The sequence below is a fragment of the Dermacentor albipictus genome, chromosome 2 (genome assembly GCF_038994185.2).
Source record: "Dermacentor albipictus isolate Rhodes 1998 colony chromosome 2, USDA_Dalb.pri_finalv2, whole genome shotgun sequence".
Lineage (NCBI taxonomy): Eukaryota > Metazoa > Arthropoda > Arachnida > Ixodida > Ixodidae > Dermacentor > Dermacentor albipictus.
Window position 1 is genome coordinate 18146229 of NC_091822.1, and position 20801 is coordinate 18167029.

The 20801-nt window shown below is 46.3% G+C and overlaps 1 protein-coding gene and 1 long non-coding RNA gene across 3 annotated transcripts in view; one reads left to right on the forward strand and one right to left on the reverse strand.

Annotated features, from left to right (window-relative positions):
• The window catches only part of LOC135918450 (uncharacterized), a 36959-nt gene extending 17074 nt beyond the window's left edge, over nt 1-19885 (forward strand). The window contains exon 3 of the long non-coding RNA XR_010569654.2: nt 19815-19885. This is a non-coding gene — a long non-coding RNA (uncharacterized lncRNA). The remainder of the gene's footprint in view (nt 1-19814) is intronic.
• LOC135918449 (forkhead box protein L3-like) overlaps nt 1-20801 on the reverse strand; it is a 46456-nt gene that overhangs the window by 799 nt on the left and 24856 nt on the right. For both annotated transcript variants that reach the window (XM_065452089.2, XM_065452088.2), the window contains one exon: nt 14513-14982. In XM_065452089.2, the coding sequence (XP_065308161.1) occupies nt 14513-14982 (470 nt within the window). The remainder of the gene's footprint in view (nt 1-14512; nt 14983-20801) is intronic.

A 20801-nucleotide genomic window follows, 5' to 3' on the forward strand; every position in this document is an offset into this window, starting at 1 on the left:
CTCAGTCAAGACTGAACGGCTCCAAAGCACTCTTGCATGATTAGAAGAAAGGACCTTGCGAATCGCGGTAGTTTTCTGGGGAGAAACGGTGACAGCCCTTGTAACGTGATTGTGAACTGGTGGTATGTGCAAGATGAATGACACAGTGGTTGCTGAAGGTGAAATGATTAATTACGATTGTGGGCCTCTGTCGTCTAAGCCGCGCATTAACAGGTAAGACGAAGATGGCCAGACCGACACGAGCTACGGCGTGCTTTGTCGAGAAGCCGAGAACAAAGGTAAGCCGATTTGCGGCACTGCGCTGCCTTTGAAACTGGCCCACGAAAGCGATTACATTGATGCAAGTGGTAGGAATAACTGTGCTAGACTCGACAAGAATGCTTTGCATCACAAGTCCACGTGGTAGACACCCGCCGTGGTTGCTCAGTGGCTATGGTGTTAGGCTGCTGAGCACGAGGTCGCGGGATCGAATCCCAGCCACGGCGGCCGCATTTCTATGGGGGCGAAATGCGAAAACACCCGTGTACTTAGATTCAGGTGCACGTTAAAGAACCCCAGGTGGTCGAAATTTCCGGAGTCCTCCACTACGGCGTGCCTCATAATCAGAAAGTGGTTTTGGCACGTAAAACCCAAGAATTTTTTTTTACGTGGTAGACGCAGAAAAATGAGGTGACGTGATAGCAGTCATCGTGCTGCTATACCGCTGCTTTATAAATTCGCTTGCTTCAGTGTTCTCTCGGCAGTCTTATCAGAGCTGACTGAAAGCGCTCGCTTCTGTTGCACCAACTGCCTGTTCGCAAAGCTCGCGTATTAGCGACATCGTACATGAGAAATCATCGTCGTGCAGAATGTCAACAGATCAAAATAGGTCAGTTTTAACCGAACATGCATGTTTCAGTGTTGTCGCTTTCGGTGAATGATGGGACGGAGCTGTGAAGAGCAGAGTAGGTGTATGCTCAAGCACACCGCGTGTTCGTTCATATCCTAGCATTTCGTACCTCGTGATCTATCTTGTATATTATCAGCGTGAAGGTCTTAATGCGGAACTTTCTTAGCCTCTGCCTGCACTGTGATCTAACTGCGACTGACTGCGCAGCTGTCTGCTGACATCTAAATGTCGCGGACTAACAGCTCGTAGACAAATTGTGTGGTTTTTTATGCCACGTGCTGATTATAAAGCACGCCACAGGGTCGGAGCAACATTTTTTTATGATCTGGACTTCCTCAGCGTGCGCGCAGTTTTCGGTACACAGGGATTTTCAACGTATTCCATCACAATAAGCCTGCCTTAGCCGGGGTCAGATTTGCAATCTCGAGTTCAGCTGTGCGACATGGAAATTTCGTCACAAGGTATTGCCATGTTGCAGCGGTGGCGTAGAGGTAGAGCATCCGCCTCACCTGCAAGAGAACCGTGGTTCGAATCCCGGTGCCGCGCAATTTTACACCGGATAAAAAAAAGACCCGCGTGTTGATAAAATTACATAAACAGGCCGGGAGTGCGACCTCATTCTGGTGACAAGAACCGGTAACGCACTCCGTCACCAGAGCAGGATTCGCCAACCTGGTGCAATACTTGGACACAACCTCCTATATGAATACAATAATCAAACCCCGGCCCTCAGTGGCCAGCAGCAGCGAAGCAAATGACCACGGCAGTGGTCACACCTTCAACGCAGCAGAGGGTGCTAAGAATACCTGGTTCCAGACAGGCCGATATTGGAATCTGAACCTGGCAACGTTCAACTGTTGAATGTTATCTAGTCAGGCGAGTCTAGCAGTGCTATCAGAGGAATTAGCGGGCAGAATATGGGATATAATAGGGCTCAGTGAAGTTAGGAGGACAAAAGAAGCACATACAGTGCTAAAAAAACGGGCACGTCCTGTGCTACCAGGGCTTAGCGGAGAGACGAAAACTAGGAGTCGGATTCCTGATTAATAAAGATATAGCTGGTAATATACATAAATTCTATAGCATTAACGAGAGTGCGGCGGGTCTTGTTGTGAAACTTCATAAGACGCACAAATTGAAGGTCGTACAGCCCTACGCCCCTACATCCAGTCATGATGACCAGGACGTTCAAAGCATCTATGAAGACGTAGAATTGGCGATGGATAAAGTCAAAACAAAATGCACTATTCCGATGGGCGACTTCAATGCCAGGGTAGGCAAGAAGCGGACTGGAAAGAAGTCAGCGGGAGAATATGGAATAGGTTCTAGGAATAGCAGGAAATAATAATAATAATATTTGGGGTTTTACGTGCCAAAACCACTTTCTGATTATGAGGCACGCCGTAGTGGAGGACTCCGGAAATTTTGACCACCTGGGGTTCTTTAACGTGCACCTAAATCTAAGCACACGGGTGTTTTCGCATTTCGCCCCCATCGAAATGCGGCCGCCGTGGCCGGGATTCGATCCCGCGACCTCGTGCTCAGCAGCCCAACACCATAGCCACTGAGCAACCACGGCGGGTCGCAGGAAATAGTTATTAGTGGAGTTTGCAGAACGGAATATTATGCAGATAATGAATAACTTCTCCGCAAGCAGGATAGACGAAAGTGGACGTGGAGGAGCCCGAATGGCGAGACTAGAAATGAAATAGACTTTTTACTCTGCGCTAACCCTGGCATAATACAAGATGTTCACGTGCTCGGCAAGGTGCGCTGCAGTGACCACAGGATGGTAAGAACACGAATTAGCCTGGACTTGAGGAGGGAACGGTAGAAACTGGTACGCAAGAAGCCGATATATGAGCTGGCGCTAACATAGAAAATAGAGGAATTTCGGATCGAGCTAAAGAACTGATATTCGGTTTTAACTCAGGAGGAGGACCTTAGTGTTGAGGCAATGAACGACAATTTTATAGGCATCGTTGAGGACTGTGCAATAGAAGTCGGTGGTAATTTCGTTAGCAAGGATACGAGTATGCTATCGCAGGAGACGAAAGATCTGATCAAGAAATGCCCATGTAAGAAATCCCCTAACCCTACAGCTAGAATAGAACTGGCAGACCTTTCGAAGTTAATCAACAACCGTAAGACAGCTGACATAAGGAAGTATAATATGGATAGAATTGAACATGCCCTCAGGAACGGAGGAAGCCTAAAAGCAGGGAAGCAGAAACTAGGAATTGGCAAGAATCAGATGTATGCGTTAAGAGACAAAGCCGGCAATATCACTACCAATATGGATGAGATAGTTCAAGTGGCTGAGGAGTTCTATAGAGATTTGTACATTACCAGTGGCACCCATGACGATAATGGAATATAGAATAGTCTAGAGGAATTTGAAATCCCACAAGTAACACCGCAAGAAGTGAAGAAAGCCTTGGGAGCTATGCAATGACGGAAGGCAGCTGGGGAGGATCAGCTAACATCAGATCTGTTGAAGGATGGTTGGCCGATTGTTCTAAAAAAACTGGCCACCCTGTATACGCAATGCCTCATGACTTCGACCGTACCGGAATCTCGGAATAATGCTAACATAATAATTATCCATAATAAAGGGGACGCCTAAGACATGAGAAATTATAGACCGATCAGCTTTCTGTCCGTTGCCTATAATGCATTTACTAAGGCAATCGCAAATAGAATCCGGTACACATTGGACTTCTGTCAACCAAAGGACCAGGCAGGATTCTGTAAAGGCTGCTCAACAATAGACAATATTCGTAGTGTCAATCACGTCACAGAGAAATGTGCGGAATACAACAAACCCTCATATATAGCATTCATTGATTACGATAAAGCGTTTTAGTGAGTCGAAGCCTCAGCAGACATGGGGGCATAACGGAATCGCGGTGTAGACAAGCCGCATGTAAAAATACTGAAAGATCTCTATAGCGGCTCGACAGCCACCATAGTCCGCCATAAAGAAAGCAACAAAATCCAAATAAAGAAAGTCGTCAGGCAGGGAGATACGATCTCTCCAATGTTATTCACAGCGTGTTTACAGGAGGTATTCAGAGACCTGGATTGGGAAGAATTTGGGGTAAAAGTTAAAGGAGAATACCTTAGTTACTTGCGATTCGCTGATGATATTGCCTTGCTTAGTAACTCAGGGGACCAACTGCAATGCATGCTCACTGACCTGGAGAGGCAAAGCCGAAGGGTGGGTCTAAAAATTAATCTGCAGAAAACTAAAGTAATGTTTAACAGTCTCGGAAGAGAACAGCAGTTTACAATAAGTAGTAAGGCACTGGAAGTGGTAAGGGAATAAATCTACTTAGGGCAGGCAGTAACCGCGGATCCGGATCATGAGAGTGAAATAATCAGAATAAGAATGGGCTTGAATGCGTTTGGCAGGCATTCTCAGCTCATGAACAGCAGGCTGCCATTATCCCTCAAGAGAAAAGTGTATAACAGCATTGTCTTACCAGTGCGCACGTACGGGGCAGAAACCTGGAGGCTTACGTAAAGGGCTCTACTTAAATTGAGGACGACGCAACGAGTTATGGAAAGAAGACTGATGGGTGTAACGTTAAGGGATAAGAAAATGATTCGTCCTGTTCCATGTTGTGCGTTCTCTATTGTTGACAGTTCAGTTGTGGACCTGAGAAAGACTTCACCGATACATGCGTAATGAGTATTTTAAGCAAAATTATAGCACCCTGGTTCCTCTACTCTGAGCTATCCGTGCCTCTTCTATATTTGAATGTGGAATAAGCATTGAAACCTTTGCTACACCTAATGGACATGATACAGCTGCATCATGGGCATGATGGGACAGTACGCCTATTTGCCTAAACATTTTTCAAGTTTTAAAAAAATTCATGAGTCAATCCACTCTGTGCAGGTGGATGACCAGCAAAGATATTTAGCGCCGGACACAGATGTGGCAGAGATTTTTGAACGAATGTAAAGCATATTTATTGTTCCCATTTGTGGCCATCGTGACGATATGGGTACGCACACACACTCCCGTATCACTTGTGTTATTAAATGTGCCCGTTACGTGAGACATCGAATGGCTTATACCCCCCAAAAAAGGGCATCATAGCCACGAAAATGCGGCCTCCCTATACGGCGACGGCCGTTATCAAGTCTGTCACAGGTTGCAGATAACGGCGAGATGTCGACCAGAGAAGTCTCTATGGAACCTCATACCCTTCAAATCAGTCACGTTCATCCCTTGACGCCGCTTCGCGCCATTATCTGGCTCTCGGTATGCTTCGCCGGTTCTCGCTAGTCGCCTACGCGCCGTCTCGTGGGCACGCTCGTCGGCCGCCGCCCATGTTCACACTGGCGTCGTTGCTCTCTCCATCACTCTTCATATGCACGACGTTGTTCTTCCGCAGTCCTGGCGACGCGCGGCTTAGCCGTTGCACCGGCAGAATGAAAGTGCGAGCAGTTACACCATCCGTCTATAGAGCCGTGAAGTCCGCTGCACACGAAACAGCCATTGGTGTTGATAGTTTTTCGCATAACGGCCTCGGCTGTGGAAGAAGATCATGAGCAGCATGAGCGCTTTTGTGCGGTAGCGACGAGGGGCGCAAAGGAAGAAAACAATGACGCTCGAGCCATTGCTGATGATGATAATGTATCCTGGCAGACACCACGAAACTCCGAATCTGCGCCACATACAGGTTCGCTGCAAGATTCCCCATGGTCGGCTCACCGGGCGCACAATACGTCACTCACTACCACAAAGAGACAGCTGCGATGGAGCACCCTTTTAGGCACAGGTTGCCTTTAAACCGAGCTCCGATGCCACGGGTGATATGATACGCGATATGCGTTTGCTTGTGTTGGTGTCTCTTTCACTCTCGCTTTTTAGGGTCGAGTTTTTTCGCGTTGACGCAATAAACTCCTGCATTCTACCCACAGACAGCTTCGCTGTAAGAACATCATGAGTTCTTGCCGAAACCTGATTTTAGTTGTCATACAAATTTTTGATCACAAGCTCCGCGAATAGCAATAAATCTCCAGACATCATTACCTAGCGCGAAAAAGACTTCGGAAGGCGGAAAAAAGCACACGGAACGAAGTGCTACACTTGAGCTGAATTTTTACTACGAATAAACCTAACATTCATGGCACGAGCTAGACGCAAGGAAGCAACGCTCATCTTTTCCCTCTCTAACACAGGAGCTATCGCAACAAATTGATGAACAGGTTATTTTCCAGATACGAAAAAAAACTTTTAGAGCCAGGGACATGGTGCTTACACACCTCTCACCCACAACACTTCGAATATTTATCTATCCACTTGGCTATGAAGCCGATTAAGCACAAGAGTGTTTTGAAGTTTTGTGGTGCACGAGCACCTACTACATACATCAGCCAGATGGTCCCCAGCCGCTAATGTCCTGACAGCTGCCCTGTGTTCCCTCACGCAATCGTTTGAACCCCCACCGTTTGACAAATATAGCATTTGGCGCACGGTAGTGTAATCATGTAAACTGCAGCCACATGGCAGTCAACAAAGTTTGTCGCATCATTTTTCAAGCAGGCGTCAGTACGTTAACCTTTGTTCATCGTGTGGCCCATTTTCGATTGTTTTTGTTGCGCCGAGGGAACGACCACAGAGCCACACTTTGCAGTTTCCTTCTTGAGGCGCTGCTACATATTGTGCATGTACGGCATATGCACTGCACGCACCTGGTGCCGTGGTTAACATAGCCCAGTGGATTGTTGGTGTCACTGGACCTCAGAAATGGTGTTCTCAACCACAGACACTATCGCGTCTTCAGAGACCCCGACGTTACCCATTCGGCTAGCCTCATGCTGCACGCTACACGCGCCAGGTACTGCGTACCAAAACCCATTGTGGGCTAATGGAGGTGTGAACCAAGGACAGAGATTGTCTTTTCGAGAGTGGCTCTTCAAAATTGTAGGGCTTAGAGAATCAAAGCAGCACGCAGAGGGGACATGTGACGTAGCAGGTGCATCCGTATTAATTTAAACCACCTGACGTTTTTGAAGCGGATTTAGAGAAGCACCCACGAGCATGTTTTTGATTCTGTCTCCGCGGTCGTGAGGCCGCCGCAGCCAACACTTCAATCTGTGACTTCGTACTCTGCAACAGAAGGCTGCGTAGCCATTCTGCCACCATGGAAGGTTGCTTGGGGTAGGTGACTCGCACTTTGCGCGTCTTTCTGAGGCCATCGACAGTCACAAATCATCACTGGTCGCTCGACTTCTAAAACGCATAGCAGTTTCAGTGCCGGTACCCGGCGTGGTGAGTAAGCGACTAAAATATGCGTCACATTCGGTTGGGACACTACGCAAAAATTATTTAAAGAAGATTACTGCAGAACTCATCTAACGATGGCTATCGACGGTAATGCGATTGCCATTTGAGCAATGCTGTGGGATACGGTATTTCTTTAGTGACGTTTGCTTAGCATCTTTAGCGATTACTGTGAGACTTGCGTTTCTTTGGCTGTGTGGTACGTCCTCCGGTATAGTCCCGCTTTGCTATGACACTCAAGTCGCCCATCAGTATGAAGGCATGACGACGACTGTATAACATCGAAGCAGCGACGACAATAGCCTTACGTGGAAGGAACAAAAACGCAGTATGACGACATCGCTATGAGGACAATGAGATGACAATTCCTAAATGATTACAATGGTGTAATGGCTACGCTTGACGACATCACCATCATCAGCCTGGTTACGCCCACTGCAGGGCAAAGGCCTCTCCCATACTTCTCCAACAACCCCGGTCATGTACTAATTGTTCCCATGTCGTCCCTGCAAACTTCTTAATCTCATCCGCCCACCTAACTTTCTGCCGCCCCCTGCTACGCTTCCCTTCCCTTGGAATCCCGTCCGTAACCCTTAATGACCATCGGTTATCTTCCCTCCTCATTGCATGTCCTGCGCATGCCCATTGCTTGACGACAACGTGGTGGCAACGGGATAATGACGAGTGAACAACGTAGCCGTGACGACGCTGGCATGGCGGCAACCGGATGAAAAAGTTGAAATGACGGCGATGGCATGACCACGATGGCAAGACGACGACGGTTCACAGTGGTTGCATTGTCTGTCTCACACAGACGCAAATGACGACGACGGTATGCAACGGTGCATAATTACGATTGATTGAAGACGGCATAGTTACGATGAAACGACGAAGAAGGAATGTCGTCGATGAATCGAGACGAGCTGCGGGTCGGCATCAATTAAGGACAATGGGGTGACGTTACTTATGTGATGACGATGATAAAACGATACCATCACGACGACAGCATGATGACAATGGTGTAACGACAACTGTATGACGTTGATGGCGTGGCGACCACTTCCTGTCGAGACTTGGATGTCGAATTTAGAATGACGAAGAAGAAACGACCGCATTGGCATCATGCTGACGACATTACAATAAATGCATCGCGATGACTGTATGACGACGACGCGGTGACGATTGCAAGACAATTTTGATGGCAATGAGTGTTTGACTACCGTGGCACTACGAGGAAGGCGTCACGACGACTGCGCGACAAAAGTTGAATGATCAAGTTGGAGCGACCACGACGGCATGACAAACGACGGAAAGACAACCGATGCATGATAGCCGCTGTCATGCTACCATGGTATGGCAGCAGCACCATAATCGCCTTTGAATGGCAAAGATTAATTTCATGGAGCGACGAAGGCAGTGTAACCACGATGGCATGATGGCAATGGTATGATGATGACTGCTCGATAGTGATGGCGTGATGGTGACGGCGAGATTCGAGACGGAAGTTAGAGTACCAATAATGGAAGGATCGTGATGGCACCATGACGAAGGTACGTGATCGAATTCGTGATGACAGCAGAATGACTCAATGAAGCCAACGGCATGACAACGGTATGAGGCAATTGGGATGGAGACGAGCGTTTGAAGACCACGGCGTGTCGATGATTGTATTACGCAGCCTGATGACGAGGATGGCGAGACGACGATCGCATGACGACGACGGCATGACGAGTATCGGGTGACGAAGCTGGAACTGTGCGCTAGAACGACCAACATGGCATCACGACGGTGGCATCACAACCAATGCATGACGACTGTATGACGTTGATGATGTTACAACGAAGGCTTGACGAGAGTCGGACGACAAACTTGGAATAGCGACGATGAAATGGCAGCGAATGCATAAAAAACACGAGTGCCTACGTATTAAACTTGTGCCACTAAGCCGGCATAGAAGGTGTGAAGACGACGACACTACGGGAGTCGGATCACGAAGCAGGAGTGACGGCGATGGAAAGATCATCACCGTATCAGGACCACGAGCACATGCTTACTAGCCCAAGCTGACAAGCAACTTGGGCCACAGTATCGGCGTAAAAAGACAGACAGTCAATTAGCGTTACATCACCTATTTGACAAGTACCAGGAATCTATTCACGTCTACACAGGCGGTTCTGTAATCAAAGAAAGTGTGAGTGCAGCGTATGTTATACCATCCTTAAAGGTAGAGTACGCTTCTCGATTAGGACACACGTCGTCACCAACAATAGAGCAATTAGTGGCAATTCCCCAAGCCATTCATTTTATCAAAAGATATGAGACACCCAGGAAGTGGGTAATTTGCGCGAACTCTTTATCGGCTTTAGCATGTCTTGAAAATATTGATGACGGCCAACCAAACACACATGAATAACATGCGCTATACTGAATAGCAGGCTAATGAAAAGAAACATGAAGTGATATTACAGTGGGTCCCGGGCCATACTGGTATAGCAGGCAACGAACTAGTGGACTCATTGGAAAAATCGGCCCATAAGGACGCAGAAATGCAACTCATTCCTTTATCACTAATGGAGACAAAACGTATATTGAGAGTACTAAAGAAAGACTGGTGTATGTGAACATGGTTTAATGAAAACACTAAGGAATCAATCCTTTACGAAGTGGACCCTCAACTCAAATACCAACTGGATGTACAACTTTCTAAAACTACCGAGACACTAATTTATCGACTGTGCCTTGGGACAGCATAAGCTTAACATTTCCTACATCGCCTCAAGCGGGCTCCTTCCAAGGCTTGCTCCTGTAGCCACGACGATGAGGATGTTCGCCATCTACTCCTCGAATACCCCATATACGAGATGCAAAGACGGCAGCTAGAACAGGAGCTGCACTCCATTGATTCTCACCGGCCTTTCCCAGTCGTAAAATTGCTGGGCTCATGGCCACCTAAAATAGCACAGCGAAAAGCATTGAACGCACTTGAATACTTTTATGAACAGGCATCCTTAACAAATACTAGGTATTGCACTGAAGAATAACACGATGTTACTATAACGTTCTTCTATTATTTGTGATTATTAGTGCTTGCATATTACGTGTTATACATTTGTTATGCGTGAATTCTTTTAACACTGTGTAATTTCTCATCGGTTTATATGCTCATCGAAGACTACATCACGGCCGTTTGTGTGTGTTTGTTACTGTTTACGAACTCATTGTGGTGCAACTTGCATTTGAATTTTGTACTGTTATGTGCATGGGCATACAGGACTGCGCTGTTGATTTCTGACCGTATGGAGTGATTTCTTTTCATTTTCCTGCATATTTTTATTTTGTTGTTTCCGGTATGAGAAAAGGAGTAGCCGTCACCATTTATAAGGTGACTACGTCTCTTTTATTTATTTTCATTTCAATAAAAAGACGGACGGACGGACAGACGGACGGACGGACGGACGGACGGACGGACGGACGGACGGACGGACGGACAGAGTGCTTTTATAGTTGCACAAGACGTGAGCCAAAGTCACTCATTCGGCGATTCCGCTCTTCTGTAATCTATCCTTTACTGTGCGCACATCGCACTCAGCAAGACCATTAATCTATGGGTGATCGGAGGCTGTTGCACTATATACGACGTTGTTCCGTTGCGTGAACTCACGGAGCCTGTGAAAGGGGCTCAATTATGTGGCACCACTGTGTGTGTGGTACACCGAACGGGGAAAACATTGTTCTCAGAGCTTTGACACTGCTACGGAAATTCGCACATGCTACAGAAACAGTCTCGAGCCATTTACTGTGGGAATGCATCCCAATTAAAACAATCTTGCCGTGAAGTGGCCACGTATAGTCTTTGTGTTGGCGCAACCACTCTTCTTCTGCCTCCTGCGAATTTACGGGAGCGGGTACTTTAGTTATGAACAGTGCTTGAACACAGTTACTACAGGTGCCAGCGACGCGCTGGATGTCATGGTCCGAAGAGAGCCACCAAAGTGCTGACCTTGCTCTCGCCTTAGACAACACTCTCTGATGGGCTTCATGCAGTAACATGAAAAACGTCCTGCAGGATGCTGTAGGTATGACCACGCGATGGCCCCAGTACAATAACTCGTTTTCTGCTAACAGCTCGGACCATTAATTTTAGTATCCTGCGAGCTAACTGATCCCTTTACTAGTACGCGGCCAACCATTGCGCGTGTACTTGAATGCTCGAGAGATGGCGTCATTTGTCGCCGTGGTTGCTTGCAACTGTGTCGCACGCAGTGCAAGGAAGTCCTGTGGGTCCAGAACGACGGGCGTGATGACCTCCAGCTCTGCTTCATGCTGCACGGGTTTAAGCATGCAGCCTCATGCATCAGCGTTACACGAAAGTTAACCCGGTCTAGGCTGCATTTGTTTTTCGCTCCGTCTTTATAAGAATAGCTGGTGGTCTGTAATTGGCGTAGACTCTGTGCACCAGTTGGTGACTGCAGAACTGCGTAACGCCGCCAATCAGGGCCGCTCGCTCCAATCCGGGGAAACATTTCTTTTCTGCAGCGGTCAGCATTCACGACCGAAATCCAGCTGGTCAATACTGCCCGTCAATTCCATGACCAAGAGCGGCTCCTACACCACAGCATGAACCATCCCATTCCAAGAATAGCTTTTTCATTGGATTCAAGTGAGTCAGCACTGGCGCAGCACACAAAGCATCTTTAGGCTTCTGGAATGCATCTTCTTCTATTGCATCTCATGACCATCAGGTTGCGTTTTTCAGAAGTCGGTACGAAGTGGCCAGTAGCGTCGAAACATTCTGTAAAAATTTCTTTTAAAATGCCAGCATACCCAGGAACGACCGTACATCTGTAACATTTCAAGGGGCTGGGACGAGCCTGATGGCCCCGGCATTCTTTTTATTTGGGTTCAATCCCTCTTCGTCGGTATAGTGGTCTAGATACTTCACCGTGGCCCAGTTTATCTGGTAGTTGTCAGAGCCCAGTTTAATGCCATGCACTTCAAATTTATGCAACACCACTCGCAGGATTACGTTGAACTTTTCCGCAGTCTCTGCTATCAAAACGTAGTCCAGATATGCTTGTACCCTTTGTATTCCGTGCAATATTGACTCAGTCGTTCTCTGAAATATCGCCGGCGCTGGCAAGATTCCAAGCGGCAACCTATTATAAAAAATATTCCTTTATGCGTGTCTACAACGGCCAGCTTTCGCCTGCTTTCTTCCAGTACAATGCGGTTGTAGGCGTCTCGATCCACAATACTGAGGTGCTGTCTACCCCGCAAGCTTGTGAAGATGTCTTTTATGCCCGGTAGAGGGTACATCTTCATTTCACACACACGCTTTAATGTCACTTAAGTGACTCAACAAGTATGCATCACGCCGGGACTTCTTAGTACCGGGACTATCGGTGTTGCCCACTCCGCATAAGGGACTGGGGATATTAGGCCGTTTTCCTCCAGCCTATCCAGCTCAGAAGAAAACTTGTTAGAGCAAAGGCAATCTTTCTTGCCTTGCAAAATTTTGTTCGTGTTTTGTCCCTTATGTCAACGGAGCGGCAAGGCGGCGGTACATTCAAGTGTTCTGTGCCTTCGGCGAACACGTCGGCATACTCTTCTCTTATGGCACAGGTTCCTACCTGCTCTCGCTTACTTGTCGCGCTTGGTTGCGTCATGACGTGCTGGACCCGGAGTAGCTTCTGCTGCAAGCTTCTGCATTAAGTCCCGGCCGCACAGGCTGGTACCTTCACAATCTAATACCATCAGGCTGCAATTAACTTCTACCGACTCATAAGCAGGCTTCATTGCCAAAACGCCCAGACTGGTAGTTTTGACAAAAGCTTTAACGATGCACTTTGCAGCCGCAACCAACGGTCACGATGTACTTCATACGTTACTCTTGGAAAGATACAAGCTGGAGAGCCTGTATCAATGTCCATCCGTATGGTACCTGCATCCAACGCGATAAACTGCCTAAGGCGCTTCGTCAAAGGCCCATGACGAACCAGATTTGCAATGGGTTGCTGTGGTCACTGTCTCTTGAGTTTTCTGCTGTTCGGTATACCATTCTGTTTGCATCACTTGTGTTCGCACGCATACCACTGCTTATGTATCTGCTGCGAACCGTGTTTTGCGGTTTTCGCAGCCAGGGAAGGGCTACAGATTCTTTAAGTGCTAAGTACTTCTTCGGCAGTAGCTACGTTTGCAAACTTTTTGAACGGACACCCCATGCAGTACTGTCCCTAAGCGTCCTGTCTAACATCAGCGAACAAATAAACTTCTGCTCAAGCTTACGTATCTCGACAATAACCGTCGAGATAATGAACTATGGACTCTTATTCTTGCTGGTAGGATAGATAAACTTGAAGCTCTCCGAGATTTCATTAGGCTATGGGTTATGAAACTCATTTACCGAAACTACAACCTCGTAGTAGCTGAGAGAGTTCGGCTGAGGCGGTGCCAATCTGCCGCGAGACGTATCCTCTGTGACCGCAGCGCGGCGAACAACAAAGCTCTCTTGGCATCATCGGTGACTTCGCTTGTTTCAAAATGCGCCTCAAACTTTACTAGCTAAGCGGCCCACTTATGTGTTTCTTGGTCGAAAACAGGTAGCATATGTGCCATGGCTGTCGATAGGTTCGCCCCACAGGTGCTGCTTCTCGGCAATAGCATTCGTGTCGGTGTATAAGACTGCGCCTTTCCTAGGGTGCTCGTCGCCACTCTTACGTTGGTGGCGCTCGCGGCACCTCTGACAAGAAGTGTCTCCACGCAGAAGGAAATGCTTATTTTCCGCAGAGTGTGTGTATATATATATATATATATATATATATATATATATATATATATATATATATATATATATATATATATATATATATATATATATATATATATATATATATATATATATAGTCAATGCAGTTAAGGAATCCTTGCTGCTAGAAACAATGCAAATGACTCACTCAATGACAGAATGTAACGCTTGTATTTTTGACATTTTTCTGCATACGAGAAGACATATTACCACTGCACCTGCTTGGCGTTGTTGAGCAAGGCAAAGGAAAGATATGTTCACACGCCGTGTATGTTTCCATTGATCGTGGCATACCCAATATTCCATATAATATAGGTTTCCCAACCATTTCTCGCACTACGGTTGTCTCAATACAAACGATACGAAGAGAGAAGGGGCACGGCGAGCTACACTCAAAATTTCTGATCGGGCTGTGTAGAAAAACAACTTGCCACAAAGGGAATGTTAAGCGATGAGAACTGCTTGCCCCCTTATGTTTCACCAAGAAAAGGCCAAGAAGATGAAAAAAGCAACACACCTTAACGAAGCATTCGTTCAGGCTCAGGTTGTGACGAATAGAGTTCTGCCATCCGCGTTGTTCCTTCTTGAAATATGGAAACCGGGCCATGATGGCTTTGTAGATATCGCTCAGCGTAAGCTTTCCGTCCGGTGCTTCCTTTAGGACCATGTCTATGAGAGCAACGTACGAGTACGGAGGCTTGGTCAGTGGCCGAGATCGATCGCCTGCGCCAAGCCCCGCCACTGAAGGCGTGGGAGTTCTGGAACCCGTCGCGCACGGGTATGGCTCGACCGCCAGAGATGAGGTCGCAACTGAGCATTCCGGCTGCTCAGCAACAACGAGCGATAGCGTGGTTCTGCTCCCAGTTCCGCTACTGCTGGCCACGTGACTGCCAGTCTTGTTAGCGTCAGCGCCACCGGTTAGCGTTCCCAGGTAGGATCCGTCTGCGATCGGCCTTGGTGCAAGCCAGGCGTCCCTGAATAATGCATCTGCAGAGAAGCGCATTTGCAATTTGAAAGCCACGACAATACTGGCAACGGCTTACGACATTAACGCGTGACCGCCTTCATTTATTGGCCCGATTACATTCTTGTAGTGCGGCATGAGCTACTTTTCTGTGAGAACATGACTTGACCACCATGAGGCTCGCACATACTTGCAATATTTTGCAATACAATGACACCTATAGGAGAGTATAGAGCACTTCACCAAAGTGGTAGTCACATTTGTTTAAGCCAATGCAGAGAGGGATAAACTTTCGAGATCTGGACAGGATGTCGTTAGAAAGAAGTGTTAGCAATGTTCAGTGTTAAAGAAATTTCTAGCGATGTTCTGTTAAATCACAGAGGAGCTAGGAGGTTTTGTAAGGGGGTGTCTCGAAGGTTAGAGAGGTTAGCACTGCCCGGTAGTATACATACCCTGGTATGAAGCATGCGCTCCTTGTGGTAAATACGAATTTGACCAGGAATATTCAACAGACACCCAATTGACAATTCCTTCACATAAGAATGTCTGCAGAACATCCGCACTAGATCAATTATGCTACGGACAACCCTATGTTATTAGGGTCAGTAGAATGAACTTTCGTTGAGAAAAGCTTCCGTGGACATCGAAGTTGGATTTTCAGATGTAGCAGAGGCATATACAACAAGATGTTAGTTCTTTGAAAATACCAGCAAGGTAACGGTAGCAAACAATGGTACGTGTAACGACCCAAGAGAACGCTTAGTATAGGTCGAGTAGGAAGGAGTGAGAATAACCAGTAATAGAGACCCTATTGTCTACTACATCCTAATCACTTGATGGATCACTCCAATGTCCCAAGTACAATGTGTCAACGTCACAGCCACCCACATAGATGATGCCAAGTTGAAGAGCGTCCTGTTGTCCTGTTGTCCTGTCGTCCTGTTAGCGGGAACACTGCCTTAAGCAGTGCGTACATGCCATTTGGCGACCAAGCAGCGATGAATACTCTCAAGATAAAAAATGTTTTCGTGTCTACTCTGTGAAAGTGGTTGGACAGCGAAGCAGCAAATGAGTACTAGGAGTACCCACAGTGACGTAGATTGAAATTGTTCACCGTGGCCACATTCATATGTACTTTACCTAATAGTTAGCCTAAGAAGTTTCGATGGTCTTCGACTTGGCTTGCGCCGCTGCTTCGTGCACCTACAAAGGTCGGATCGGAGAGAAGAGAAATTCGCCTCTCCTCATATGCACGCTGCTCTCCAGGAGACGTCACTCTACGTGGCCTTCCCATAACATTGTCACAATACAAATTGCTAGGCGGGTTCTTTTTTTACGTACAAGTTACATCACTCCCTGTTTCGTATACTACAGCCAAGCAGCTCTCGCCACGGCACTTTGCGCAACAGTAATCTTTACGGGGAAGCGTATGCGGGAAGCGCTACGTGCTTCACATTGCATGTAGTTGCAGGAGCACCTTAGCATCAATTATGTGGTTTGAATGGTTGTTTTGAGCCACCTGATGTCTTGCGAAAGCAAGGTCAGGGGAGACATGCAACATATCCAGCTGCAGTGATGTCGCACACGTGCGATACAAAGCAAATGACATGTACTCCTATGGTTCACACATGATGAAAGCTAACTATACAAATTTAACATGAAGCCTTAGATGGCTTGGGGTGAAGCCCAATGCTAGTTTCCTGCCTGAGATTTTCCCCTTATTGCTGAAAAAACTTGCGAAAAATATTAATTCCTTTCATTGACTATGCATATTCGTGATGGGTCTTGCCTATTTAGAAGAGAAAAAACATGTTTTCTTGGTATTTATATTTCTCATCATTAAAGTGTTAAATATATGTTTTACGCATGTTTATGCGTGATTCCAAAAAATGTATGCACTATTGGATTCACTCCGCTGAGCACTTGTAGCTTTCTCCCTACGGAGATATCAGCCATTGCATTCGGAGCCACAGATGATGATAATTTCCGGTCGTCGTTACGCCACGCAGAATTCTCAGGATCATAGGCATAAACAACTTCACTGTAATAACAACGACCACGTAAATTAAGTGGCTATCTGCGCAAATTTATAAGGAGCACTGGGACACGATTTTAAAAGGAAATGGTTTCCTACGAAAAAGACAAAGTTGTTTCTGGAACAAAATATATTTTCCGAGATCCGTTCCATTTACGAGAAAATACAGCAACCGGCCACAGCAGGCGTTGAAACTCAGAATGCAAACGGGTATGCAATCGTCTCTGAAGACACTAATAGAATTTACTCAACCGGATATCGTCGGCGGGTAATTAACAGGGAGTGCTCAAGCATGGCTTGATTTCCGTGAACACGCCAGCGACGGTAATTGTTTGCAGGATAATGTTGAGAATGTTATGAACATGCGGTTGGATTTAGGAGCCGTCACGATGACTTGGTGTGAGATCCGAGTGACAGAAAGGTATAACATTCTTGGGTAGACTAGAGGAAAAATGTTTTGACCTCATTTTCAGAGAATAGGCTTCAAAGTTAAGACAGTGTGATAAATTGCACGTATGTTTCCGGCCCTGTGCTTCTTTATATACTTTAAAAGCGGAGGCTTTTGCAGGCAGCAGATTCTGCACTGTCAGAATGCCCCTCATTATACTGGTACTTCCTAAGCGGATACAGCATCAAGTTCAGCTTGGGATGCCTCAAACACTACAAGATCTACTGCCAAATAGGAAGCAATTATTGGTTGAGGAACGACAACATGTTTTAGACGTTTCTTACAACAGCGCCAAAAAAACGAGGGCACAAGAAAGCAACACCACACCACGACCTCAGACTGCGAACTGTCTATTTTTGGAAAGCAAGCAACATACATATATTTCATTCGGGAACCTGTGCACGTCTCCGCATTGTCACTCTCACATGTGCCGGTTAACAATTAACATAAAGACTTAAACCTTATCTGCTCGGTAAATGTGTAATCCAAGATTGCGACAAGCGATCCCCAAAATAACCATGAGTGATTTTTACAACATCATGAGAATATGGAGAGATCACATAAAAAAGTGCACATTCAAAAATAGTTTAGAGAGTCAACATATCCCTAACTTGTAAGTCCGCCCTGGCAAAATCACGCCAGCATAAGTTAGAAACCAGTTTCAACCAGCAAGTTCGGCGCTTCCTCTCGGTCGGTTACCCTCAGAGTTTAATCACAGGCGCCTGCGAAAGCCTTTTGCATAAACATAAAGGTAAAAAGAAACAAAAAAGGGTATTAGAAAAAACTGCTGGTCACGCCCTATATTGTTCGAGTTTCGCACATCAAAAAAGTAGCAAGCCGCTACGGCGTCAATGTCGTGTTTTCGGCTCCATGTCAGCTCAGTAGAGTGTGCCCCTTGGTGACCGGCAAGAGGAAGAGAAGCCACTGTGCTCAACCATGCACGAAATGCACTACACAGATTGCGTTTGGGGGGCAGTGACATGTGACAACATGTATATTGGACAAAAGGGCAGGTGTTTCAATGAAAGGGCATGGGAACACCAGTCGTATGTACACAACAAAGTAGGACCACTTTGACGGTGGGCTGTGACAGATCCCAAGGAAAAGAACAGGATGGAAGAAACACCTCTTCTAAAGCAATTTTTCACAACACAGCGTTCCTGTTCTATTCGAGGGATCAGGCTGAAAGGGAGATTGTCGAAGCGTTCTACATACTAAAAACATGGCAGCAAACGTATCAGCATACTATCTTTCTCGTTGCTTCCCGAAGTCAATTTTCTGGAACATGCTTTTTACGAAAATTCCCTTTGACGGTCTAAGGTTCTTTTGGTTTTTTGTTTTGTTTATTGTAGGTGTTTCGTGCTGTGAATGCCGCCGAGGTTTAGTTTTTTCCCCAGGTTTCACTCCTTCCATAGTCACGTTTGTAGATTCGAAAGTTGCCGTCCCCCTCCTTTCCATGGTTGTTTTCATTCGGCCATATTCTGAGCCTTTATGCTTTCATGACGTCATTGCCACATTTGTTGATCGGCGCAATATGCACTGCTTTGCTGTTATGTTGTTTTTGCCTTTTGCTTTCTCCAAACTATTTTATGCCAGCATCCTTTGCCTTTACGCTGGTTATATGTTATTTGTCAATATCCGTTTTCTTCACATATTCGCGCTCTTTTCCTGTTTTTCTTCCTCTGTATTTTCTACGTTATCTCTCTGTCTTTTGGTGATGCTGAAAGAATGGTTCATGTTTATTTTGGTGATCACTTGTCGTAATCTCGGACTACACTGTTACCCAGCAGATAATCGTTTACGTATTTACCTTTATTGGCACCTGAGAGAGTGACAATGCCGACGCGTGCAGTTTCCTGAATGATATATATGTGTGTTGCTTGCTTTAAAGAAATAAGCAATTAGCAGTCTGCGCTCGTGGTGAGGTGTGTGTTTCTTTCTCGTGTCTTTGTTTTTTTCGCGCAGTTATAAGAAACATCTAAAGCTATGAACCAACAAGCCCGCCAGAGCGTCCTACCAAATGCAACATGCGACATCAGAAGCAAATGCGAATGACATATATCTTGGTGACTAACCAGGTGTATATATCATATACACCTGGTTAGTCTGTGAAGTATATTTCTAAACAGCAGAAATATAAAATACTTAGAAAGCCTGGCGACCTCCCACTGCACCTTCAGGAAAGAATTTTCCCCACTAATTGGGCCAAGCTGATATAAGTTCACTAAAACTCTTTGCTGGGCTAGTTGCTACATAGCTCAAGGTTAAGAATGGCACTACACGAAATGCATGGATATAAAGCGAATGAGTCAAGATGAGTAGCTGTTTATAGGTGCTGCTATATAAATAATATTGGTCCTTCTTGGTTGCAGTTTGTGCTGAATGCGGTCTGCATACGGATGCGCCTGATGATTTCTTCGGCGAAGGCTTTTCTGAATAAATCCGTTGGAAGTTGCCACACGTCCAGTCACTTCATGTCCGTGTATTTCGTGTCGCGCCGTTCTTAACCTTGAAGTAATATGTGCTCCCGTACAAGCAAGTGGAAAGGATGTGAAAGCACTCGTCGACAGCGAAGCGTCAATTACTGTGGTCTATAAGAACAAGGTGCCAGAGCTAAATAAAACCAAAAATTATCCTTTCACCATCTACGGGTACGATGGAAACAAATAAGTGCGCAAGGAATGGGTGGATGTGCTCACTACACATCAGGGCTAGAGCACACCCGTCGAAGTCTTAGCTTTTAGCGGTGTGTAAAAGTCCTAGTGGTGTGAAGTTCTATATGCTTTTGTCCCATCTGGTAATGCAAAAGCTCCACTTAAACCTATGCTGCGATGACCAAGTCACAATTCTAGACGATCCGCGGTTGCCTTTTTTTTCGCAATCCTGGATGGAAACCCTCGGAAGCTCACTGCAGCAGAAGTCACTCGGATGTACCCAGAGCTGCTTTTTGTTGAAGGCTACCCAAAGTGACGTCAAAATTTCAAGTCCAATTCGAGCTACAAGGTACGCTGTAGCAAAGCGGGAAGCCTACAGCATGTCGAGAGCGCAAGAAGCTTTCCATGCAAGAAACGTTGCACAAAATGCTTGACGTTGGCGTCGACACCCTTCTACATTTTTTGCTCCTCCGATCCCTATTGCGCCAAAAGAGGATGGCACATTTTGTCTGTGCACCGACTGCAGGCAGATAAACAGACCAACTCCTCCCCGCTATCTGTGCCACACATACACAACATAATTATTGAGACGAGAGGTGGCAAAGCTTTTCGAGCGCAGCTCTTCTTGGCCCATTCCTGCGGCGAGCGACGGCAGTGTAACCGAGCGAACGAGCACAGCAGCGAAAGAGCAAACGCGGAGCGGAA